The sequence below is a fragment of the Microtus ochrogaster genome (assembly GCF_000317375.1).
Source record: "Microtus ochrogaster isolate Prairie Vole_2 chromosome 14 unlocalized genomic scaffold, MicOch1.0 chr14_random_1, whole genome shotgun sequence".
In the NCBI taxonomy this organism is placed as follows: Eukaryota; Metazoa; Chordata; class Mammalia; order Rodentia; family Cricetidae; genus Microtus; species Microtus ochrogaster.
The window spans coordinates 27,188,447-27,198,142 of NW_004949096.1; the positions used below are offsets into that span (position 1 = coordinate 27,188,447).

Sequence of the window (9,696 nt, forward strand, 5' to 3'; positions counted from 1 at the left end):
GACACAGGGACAGCCCTGCTCACAGTGCAGAGAGGACACAGGGACAGCACTGCCCACAGTGCAGAGGGGACACAGGGACAGCACTGCTCACAGTGATTGGGGGCACAAGGATAGAGCAAGGTACATGGAATCCGATCTGGATTAGTCCCCACCCCCACCCCATATACATACAGTCATTTCCTGTTTCTGTGATCTGGGACAGACTCTGCCCGCCTTGGAGCCTCATCTAGATGGTGAATAAGCATTCCTTCCTCACAGAGCTGCTAGCTCTCAGAAGGGGCCTAAAAGGTCCTCAAAAACAGCTCCTGTCTTCGGATTCTGAGACTCCAAACCACTTGGACACTACAGTCCCTCTTTCAGTGACCCCAGGCCTGCGACTCCAGGAAATGTCATACCAGCTCTCCTCCCGTGTTTACTGGGCAGGGCAACACTTCATCTGTAAAGCCGCTGCCAGGGACTGCTGCATTCCTGTCTGCCAGGCTCCCTGCCAGGGAAGCTTGCTTCTCTAACTGGTTTTGGGAAGTTATCCTTCCCAGCACTGGGCACCCCGCTCTGATCAGTCATGGGTCAGAGAGCAGGAAGGTAATACTAAAAGCACTCCTTAAACTCCATAGTGTATTCCTGGCCTGGTCTGGTCCTTAGCCAGCTTCCTGGCCTGCGTTAAAAAAGTGGAGAGGCCATCTCATGTCTGCCTGTTTATACATTCGGTCTGAGGCCACAGGCTCTTCCTCAGGCGAGGCAGATGAAAGTGTGGTCTGTGAGGATTCTCCTTCTGCCTCGCTCGTCTTTACGCTAGCTCCTCTCACGAACAGAGGTGGACATAGAGGCGGAGTGACAGGTAAGATCCGTGTGGCCCGATTTTATTGAACACCACAGCCTGATGGTAAATGCAGCAACTGCCCTCTCAAGGCTCTCGGAAATATGTGGAAAGAAAGCCCTAGAAATGGCAAGCCTCGACGGCCCTTCTTAGCAGGGCACGTTGGTGTCCCAAGTGTTTCACTCATGGAGACTGGGCAACACTGGATAACATGGACCACTCTTATGTTTAAAAATATTTCAGGGCCCGGAGAGATGGCTCAGTGGTTAAGAGTACATATTGCTCTTGCAGTTTGGTTCCTGCCACCCAGGTCGGAGGGCACACAACTACTCAAAACTCCACTTCCAGGAGATCCAACTCCTTCTCCTGATCTCTGAGGGTACCTGCATTCACATGCGCAGACCGACACACAGGCACACACGCATGCACCCATGTAAAAATAAAATAAGACGTTATAAAATAGGTAAAAATATTTTGATCCCCACCTATAATTCCAGCACTTGGAAGTCTGAAGCAGAAGAGGAGTCACAGGAGGCTAGCCTGGGCTACGTCATAAAAACTCTGTCTAAAAACAAGGCTGTTTTCCTTAGAAGAATGGAAAGGCAGCATAGGAGGAAGCCCCCAGAGTCCCCCAGGCAAACTCAGCAGTTACTTTGGTGTATTTTTTTCCCTACACGTGGCAGAGGTGAAATTTTAAGTTGATCCTTTATTCTTCCTGTTTCAACAAAGAAAACCTCGATGGTTTAATTTTCCTCTGGGATTCACAAATGCAGACAGGTTTGGACCCCAGCATGTCAGCAATTCCAGAAGCCATCAGACCTGGACCCGATATAGTCATCACATAAGACCGGGGAGGGGACAGCCAGACTGTGCCCTCCACCCCTGCACCTGCCACCAGCGTGATGATGTTACCTTTCCCATGGAGGTTATAATCTGTATCTAATTAACGTGAGGGTGTGCTCTGAGCTCATTTCTTCAGGTTCATTTTTTCCCCACATGGATATTTAATTGCTTTGGCTCTATTTATTGAAAAGATCATCCATTCCCACCACATTGCAATGTCACCTTTGCCATAAATCAAGCGACCTCATCCGAGTGGGTCTATTTCTGGATTCCTGCTTCTGTCCCATTGCTCTATTTGTCAATCCTTGTGCTGTTTCTACAGCATATTAATTTCGGCAGCTTTATGATAAATCCCAATGTATATTTAGTATAGTCCTCCGACTGTTCCCTCCGACTGCCGAGGCTATTCCTGGTTCTGTTTCCTGCACATCTTAGAACCACTGTGTCAGTTTCTGCCACCAGAAATATGCTGAGCCTGAAATAAGACTGTAGGTTGATTTGGGAGTAACTGACATCTTCACAGTGTGAAATCTTCAACATATGAACATTCTTTAATATCTCTAATAATGTTCTACGGCTTCCAAGGCAAAGAGGTTTATTCCTGGGTGTTTGCTGTTTTTAATGTAAGATGATAAATAATGTCTTTTCCTTTCTCTCTTAAAATTCTATCTTTATTCTATTTTGCATGTGTATGTGTGTGCTGCATATATGTAGTGTACCTCATGCATGCAGGAGGCTGCAGAGGTCAAAAGGGGGTGTCAAGATCCCCCGAAACTCGAGTACCAGGTGGTTGTGACCTGCCATGTGGGTGCTGGGAACCAAACCCAGGTCCAGGTTCTCTGCAAGAGCAGCAATTTTTGTTTTGTTTTTCAAGACAGTTTCTTTGTGTAGCCGTGGCTGTCTTGGAGTTCACTCTATAAGCCAGGTTGGCCTTGAACTCACGGAGAGCCACCTGCCTCTGCCCCCCCAGTGCTGGAATTAAAGGCGTGCGCCACCGCTGCCTGGCCCAGTAATCACTCTTACCCACTGAGTCATCTCTCCAGAACCACTACCTCCTCCTCAAGACAGGCTATCTAGCCCTGGCTGGTCTCAAACTCACTGTGCAGTGCACTCTGGCCTTGAGTTCCTGATCCTCCGATCTCGTCTGGGGTTGCAGGTGTGAGCTACTGTGCCTGGCTCTGTTTCATTTTATATTGAAATTCAATGAACTTTTATTTATGTTGGCCTTAAATTGAAGACTTTCCAAACAAATTTGGTTGCTGCAGACTCTTCTGGGTTTTCTACTGTCACAAACACACTGTCTCAAGCATGGCTGGCCTGACCACACTTCTGATGAGTCCTAGTGGCCTTCCTTTAGGTCTCAGGTTTACCAATGTTTAAATGATTAGCTGATTGCTAAATCTCTGTCTCCTACCCAAAGCTCCACTGACTGCTGCCAACCTCCGTAATCCCTTGGGTGCTGGTCTTTCTCCTCGGGTTTCTCTGCTGCCTCTGGAGAGCTTGTCAAGGAATAGCTGTTAGGGTGAACTCCAGAAGGTATCAGAGTCATGGATACTACTTGATACTGATGCCTTTCCTCCCCATGAATTCCGATGCAAGATCCAAGAGCTGATCTGGAAAATCAGGGCTCTTGAAGGAAGGTCTCAGCCAGTTCCTTTGTGACTCTGGATGATATGAGTACCTCTAGAAAATCTCACAGCTATGGAGGAAGCAAGAGGGTCTGTGTCTTAGTTAGGGGTTCTATTGCTGTGACAAAACACCGTGACCAAAAGCAAGTTGGGGAGGAAAGGGTTTATTTGGCTTACACTTCCAGGTAACAGTCCGTCACTGAAGGGAGTCAGGACAGAAACTCAAGCGTCAGGAACCTGGAGGCAGGAGCTGATGCAGAGGCCATGGCAGGGCAGGGGTACTCCTCCTGGCTTGCTCAGTCTGCTTTCTCATAGAACCCAGGACCACCAGTTTGGGGATGGCATCACCCACAGTGGGCTGGGCCCACGACGCCCTTCAGCCCGAGCTTATGGAGGCGTTTTCTCAATTGAGGTCCCCTCCTCTGAGATGACTCCATCTTGTGTCACACTGACATAAAACTAGCCAGCAGGGTCTGTTAACTAGTCCAGGAACAGAGGGTCTGCCTGAGAGGCTGCGAGGATTGGTCTGCTGGCTGAAGCAAGAGGCAGAGGCTGAAGCAGTCCAAAGAGGCTGCACGGTGGGGACGTGGGGTACAGTGTCTGGGTCCCGGAACCTAGAGTTTTAGTCACGACCCCTTGAGATGGAAATGATGAGCGAGGAAAGGAATTTGACATCACTCTCCACCCAAATCTACCCAAGTGCCAGTGTCTGAAGACCCCAAGCTTAGGGACAAGGAGAGAGAGAAGACAACTAGAAAGACAGTCAGCATCTGTAGGGCATCTATTACTCTGCGCTCCCTAACCTTGTGAGCTGTCTTCCACAAGCACCGCTGCATAGATGGGAGAGGAACCCAGAGGCTCAAGTTGCTAACTTGCTCCAAGTCACTCCTGTTTAGGGAAGAGGCTCTCTACAAGTGAGACTCAATCACCCATCTCAGGGTAAAGTCTTCTGCCGCAGAGGGTCCCCATGCTGACTCTGTCCTTAAGGCGTGTCCTAGAGACTGTTGCTCTTCTAAGGGCCATGCCATAGGTGACGTTGCCTTACACATGGCACTTTCCCGGGGAGGAAGCAGTGGGCCGGACACCTTTTTCAGTGGCACCTATTGCCTGCACATGCTCTCCAGAAGTTGCCAAAGTGATGGGGAAAATACTGTCCTGGGAGCGAGAGCAGTCAGAGATTGCAATGGCCTTGTGTGCCAACTCTTCAACTGGATGAATAATCCAAGCATTCACATGGTGAAACCGTGTGAGGCAGTGTGTTCGCAGTCCCAGCTACTCCAGAGACTGAGTCAGAGGGATAACCCTCTGGGAAACACAGCAGACCCTATTCACAGACAGAGACACATTGATTTATTTCATTTCTGAAATGTTTTGAGCTATTTCATATTCAAAAGCTCAGGTGTTTTTTGTCAATATACTGATTCCAGCCTGGGACTCCCTAGGAGTGACCAGCACAGACCTTGAGAAACCCCTCAACCCTCCGGATTCCCAGTTATCCCCTCAGGTCTACTCGTAGTATCTTTTCCAAGCCCATGTCATTCCCATCGACAGAGTTCAGTAAAGCCTCGTGCAAGATCAGCAAGGTGTGGGATACAGGCTAGACCACAAGAGATATTTTGTGCAGTGTCCTGGAATAGGATTAAAATCCACAGGAAGTGGGTAAGTGGGACTGTCTGCCTTTTCTAGAGAACTTGACCTGTGAGGTAACTATCCTGGCCCTACACACGGCTGACCTTTCGGCTCAGCCCTTTGCAGAACAAAATGCATGTTCAGGAGGAGGGCCCTCTGGGAACAGTACAATCAACACTACCAGGCTGGGCAATGGTCCTGCAGATTGGCTGGTTGGTTCCTGTTCGTGTCATGTGTTGCTTTAATAGGTTTCCTGTCGGTCAGTTAGCAACACACGTGTTGAATGTGACAAAATTTTCAGCTCATCATTTAATTCAGTTTGCTAGTTTTTCACATTTACGGAGCAGTGTTGGGGGCAGTTTAGCCAAGGTCTAGTTAAGACAGTCCAAGCTGGCCTCAACTCACAGCAATCCCCCTGCCACAACTTCCCAAGTACTGGGATTACAACCGTGGAACACCTTGCTGAGCTCATATTTATGTTCTTAAGAGAGACTGGTTCTGGTTTTCCTTTTCTTGTGTTCTCCTTTGGCTGAGAGTCAAGGTCATACCTGCTTTGCAGAGTGAGTCTGCCAGCCTTCTACCCTCCTGCCCTCTTTTGTAATTCTGTGACATGAATTGATGTTTGTAACGGGCTTTGGGTTTTATAAAAAAAAAAAAAAAAAGCACTTCTTGGCAGGCGACTTGGCACAAACAAGGTGGATACTTCTTTTCCTTGCTTGTAGTCTGTAGTGGCTTATTTATTTTTTTATTTATGTATGGCACTTTTGACGTTTCTAAAACTGTTCTGCTGGGAGCAGCCACTTCCCTGAGGAAGTCCTGAAGACAGTGAGGAATCTCCAGGGACAGAGTAGTGACGCTGAGAGAGAAACACAGACCTAAGACCATACCCAGCACCCACTAAGCCACCCCAGGGTCCCTGGGACAAACTCCACTGACCCTCTTCTTACAGGCGCCATGTTCCGGAAGAAAAAGAAGAAACGCCCCGAGATATCAGCCCCACAGAACTTCCAGCACCGCGTCCACACCTCCTTTGACCCCAAGGAAGGCAAGTTCGTGGGCCTCCCCCCACAATGGCAGAATATCTTGGACACCTTGAGGCGGCCCAAGCCTGTGGTGGATCCTTCTCGAATTACACGGGTGCAGCTGCAGCCCATGAAGGTAAGGGGGCGGGTTTCTAGCCATGTTTGGCTTTTCCCACGCCACAGGAAGCTATCTGTGAAACCCCAGCGGCACCCAGAGGGGCCACTTGGGTATCAGTCTTTTGCTACCTCAGCCCCCTACTGATCAGTCTTTCTGCATGGGAAGAATTTTGAGCCAGGCGTGGCAGCTTTTGACTATAAGCCCAGGGCTTGACAGACTGAGGCAGTCATATTGCAATGTGTTGGAGGCCAGCCTGAGCTGTCTTGAAAAAAAAACAAAACAAAACAAAAACCTCAAACCCACCAAAATTAACTAGTTAATTTGAATTTCGTTTAACACCGATCTTTAAGAATGTCTCACCCACGGTTTAGACCTGTGGCCCCAGAGGACTGGCAGCTGTCACAGATCAGACCTCACATGGGAGATTTAGGGGCTGGGTAGGAGTTGGGGGTCAGGAGCCATGTCGTAGGGTGGAATGTGGGGGAGCAGGGAGGCCCCAGAGCTGGTTTTCTCAGGCATCTCTCTGAAGACCATGGGAAGAGCTAGAAGCCTGAAGCGCCTGTCCTGAGTTCTCCAGCTTTCTAGGCGCGCCCGGTCACCTGCTTTATATCCTGGACCGACCGGTGTCTGCCTATCTGCCCGGCTGACAAGGGCTTTCTCCCTGCATCCGTGTAGGCAGCCCAGCATGGGCCTCAGCCACTGAAGACACAGGCAAATGTCTGGACACTTAACGATGGGTGGGGCGATAAAGGAGGTGTGTGGGTTGGCGTACCCCCTTCCCCCCAGGGCCCTCAGGGAGGCTCTGAGCTACCCTTCGCCAGGAAGAGACTGTTTCTCCACACTCTTTTGTCTTTCTTTCGTAGACGGTGGTGCGGGGCAGCTCAGTGCCCACGGAGGGCTACATCTCAGGGCTGCTCAACGACATCCAGAAGTTGTCGGCTATCAGCTCCAATACCCTGCGCGGACGCAGCCCCACTAGCCGGCGGCGGGCACAGTCGCTGGGGCTGCTGGGGGATGAGCAATGGGCCGCTGACCCGGATATGTACCTTCAGAGTCCTCAGTCTGAGCGCACTGATCCCCATGGCCTCTACCTCAGCTGCAATGGGGGCACACCAGTAGGTCACAGGCAGATGCCGTGGCCGGAGCCACAGAGCCCACAGGCCCTGCCCAACGGGCTGGCTGCCAAGGCACAGTCCTTGGGCCCTGCTGAGTTCCAGGGTGCCTCGCAGCGCTGCCTGCAGCTGGGTGCCTGCCTACCGAGTTCCCCACCTGGCACCTCACCCCCTATGGCCACAGGGAGGCGTGGGGTGAAGGCTGCCAAGCATAGCTCAGAGGAGGTGCGGCCACAGTCCTGCCTGGTGGGCTCAGCCACTGGCAGGCCAGGTGGAGAAGGCAGCCCTAGCTCTAAGAACCAGGAAAGCAGTCTCAAGCACCGGCTCTTCCGAAGCATGTTCCTGTCCACTCCCGCCACAGGCTCTGCAAGCAGCAGCAAGCCGGTCCCTCTGCCACAGAACAAGGTATATCACCTGGGTCTTCCTCCCTGGGTCACTCGAAGGAGGACAAGTAAGCACACCTAGCTGACATCTGCAGGGCAGTAAGTACTACAGATGCCAAGCCTGCCTGGCCCTCCCTACTTACTGGGTCAGGACAAGAACGTGGGAAATCAAACTGACCAGCTAACCACTGTGGTCTCGGCTAATGGCCTGAATTTACCATCCAAGTCTATGTTTTCCAAAGGCTTGGCACGTGTGAGCTGCAGGCTGTAAGCCGAGTTGTTTCAGGTGAAGGGCAAACCTCTGTGGCTGACAGGCCTGTTCTCTGAGGCCTGGCACTCCACCGGGTGGCCCCTCCTTTGAAAGCACCTTTAACAAGAAGCTCAGGGCAGAACCTCAAGACCCAGGCAGGGATGTGCACCCTGGCTTGGAGAGGGAAGGGTCTCTCCACCTTCCCCTTTTGGGGGTAGTACTTATGGAGCCCCCTACTTTTTTGAGGACTGCAGGGGGGTTCTGGATATAGCTGCCTAGAGTGACCACCCCTTCCTCCTTTCCCTGTTCTCCCATCGTTACTTCTTCTTCTTCAGTGTGTTACTAGAAGAACAAAGCATCAGAGAAGCATCAGGCTCTCAGAGAAGCATCAGTTTCCAGTTTCACGTCTGCCCCTCCTTAGCTTCTCAATGTCCCTGGAGGGTCACAACTTGCCAGAGAGTGTGTATCATGAGAATCCAGGAGACTGACTTTGCCCTAGAACTTGGAGAACGCCGGACAGGGCACTTCTTTCCTGAGACAAAGGAAAAGAGGGGAGGGCGTCTTGGTGGTGGCATGCCTAGGCAGGCAGACTGGTGCGTTTCTGCTTCTTGCCTGCCTCTCTGCAGTGACCGTAGCACTCTTTCCCATCTGGCAGGTGATGACCTACTCAGAGTGAGCTCGCACTAGGATCTCCAGTGAGGCAGAGAAGCAAGCAGGGCAGGTACTCGCTCAGAATTGGCATTCTGTCTCGGGCCTTCCGGGCTCCCCGATCTTGTGTACAGAGCTTTGTCATCATGGTGAACAATTATCATCTAACTCTTGAAAGACAGGTCAAGCATGAGGGTTTTAAGCCATCCCTAAGAAACAGCCGCTGATAGCAAACAGAGGGGGCTTTGAGAGCAAGCCGGACCCTCTGCTGTGGTGATTGCTGATAGTGGTCTAGCCCGAACTAGAGGGTAGCCTGAACTGACAAGTGCTTCAGGCCACTGCCAGCTGAGGCACCGGGGAAGCTTCCTGGCTTCGTGCACTCCTGCCCTCCGCGTGTCTGTGAGCTTAGGAGTCTCTGGAAGGCTGTGAACTTGGGAGGCATCCTCCACTAAACTGAGGTGCGGCAGGGAAGGCATAGCACTAGGGAAGTGAGGGCCAGCTGATCCTCCGTGTCTCCTTGGGTAGGCTGCAAGGGTCTGGAGGAAAGGGTGCTAACACTGAGCTTGGCACAGCCTTCATCTGTTTGAACTGTCAGTCACCACACTGTCCATCCCCCGTGGACCACTACATGTGCCAGGCCACACCCACAGTGGAAGCAGCTCATGGTTGTCCTAGGCTCAGAGACAGCATGCTGCCAAATTCAGAGTAGTTTCCATTGAGGCATCTCGGCACTCTCCAGATAAGTGTTCTCTAGCTGGGGCTCCTAAAGGCACGACAGTCTTCCTTCAACCCATTACTGGGTGGCTGCCAGACCCCCTGCAAAGCCAGGGCCTATGCTGGGGAGTCAGTCCCCAAAGCCTGGAAGTGGGAACCTAGATTTGGGGTGCCTGAGCAAGCAGCCCAAAGTAACGATTCCAGGAGATTCTCTTCAGTGAGTCAGAGCTGTGGCCACGTGCAAAACTAGTGACTGTTGAGGCATCTGTCTCTGTGAGGGACTTGGGGACACCCTAAGCAGCCCTCTGTGGAGCCCCTAGATGGTCCCTCTCCACATGTTTAAAAACCAAGATCCTGGAAGGGGTGGTGAGGGGTGGGCTCCTTTTCCTCCGGTGCTGGCAGGAAGGCTTGAGCTCAGAGACTGTCCTTCCTTTGCCTCACCCCCACCGAGGCTGAAACTAGCTCCCCACTTCTTTCTCCAAGGGTTCCTTAGTCAAGGGCCTCTTGGTGGGTTTAACCTCCTTGATAGAGC

The 9,696-nt window shown here is 51.5% G+C and overlaps 1 protein-coding gene across 1 annotated transcript in view; it reads left to right on the forward strand.

The window, feature by feature from the left end:
* Pak6 (p21 (RAC1) activated kinase 6) overlaps positions 1–9,696 on the forward strand; it is a 33,885-nt gene that overhangs the window by 18,696 nt on the left and 5,493 nt on the right. The window contains exons 4-5 of the mRNA XM_005364247.2: positions 5,867–6,075; positions 6,921–7,574. Of these exons, the coding sequence (XP_005364304.1) occupies positions 5,872–6,075; positions 6,921–7,574 (858 nt within the window). The 5' untranslated portion in view covers positions 5,867–5,871. The remainder of the gene's footprint in view (positions 1–5,866; positions 6,076–6,920; positions 7,575–9,696) is intronic.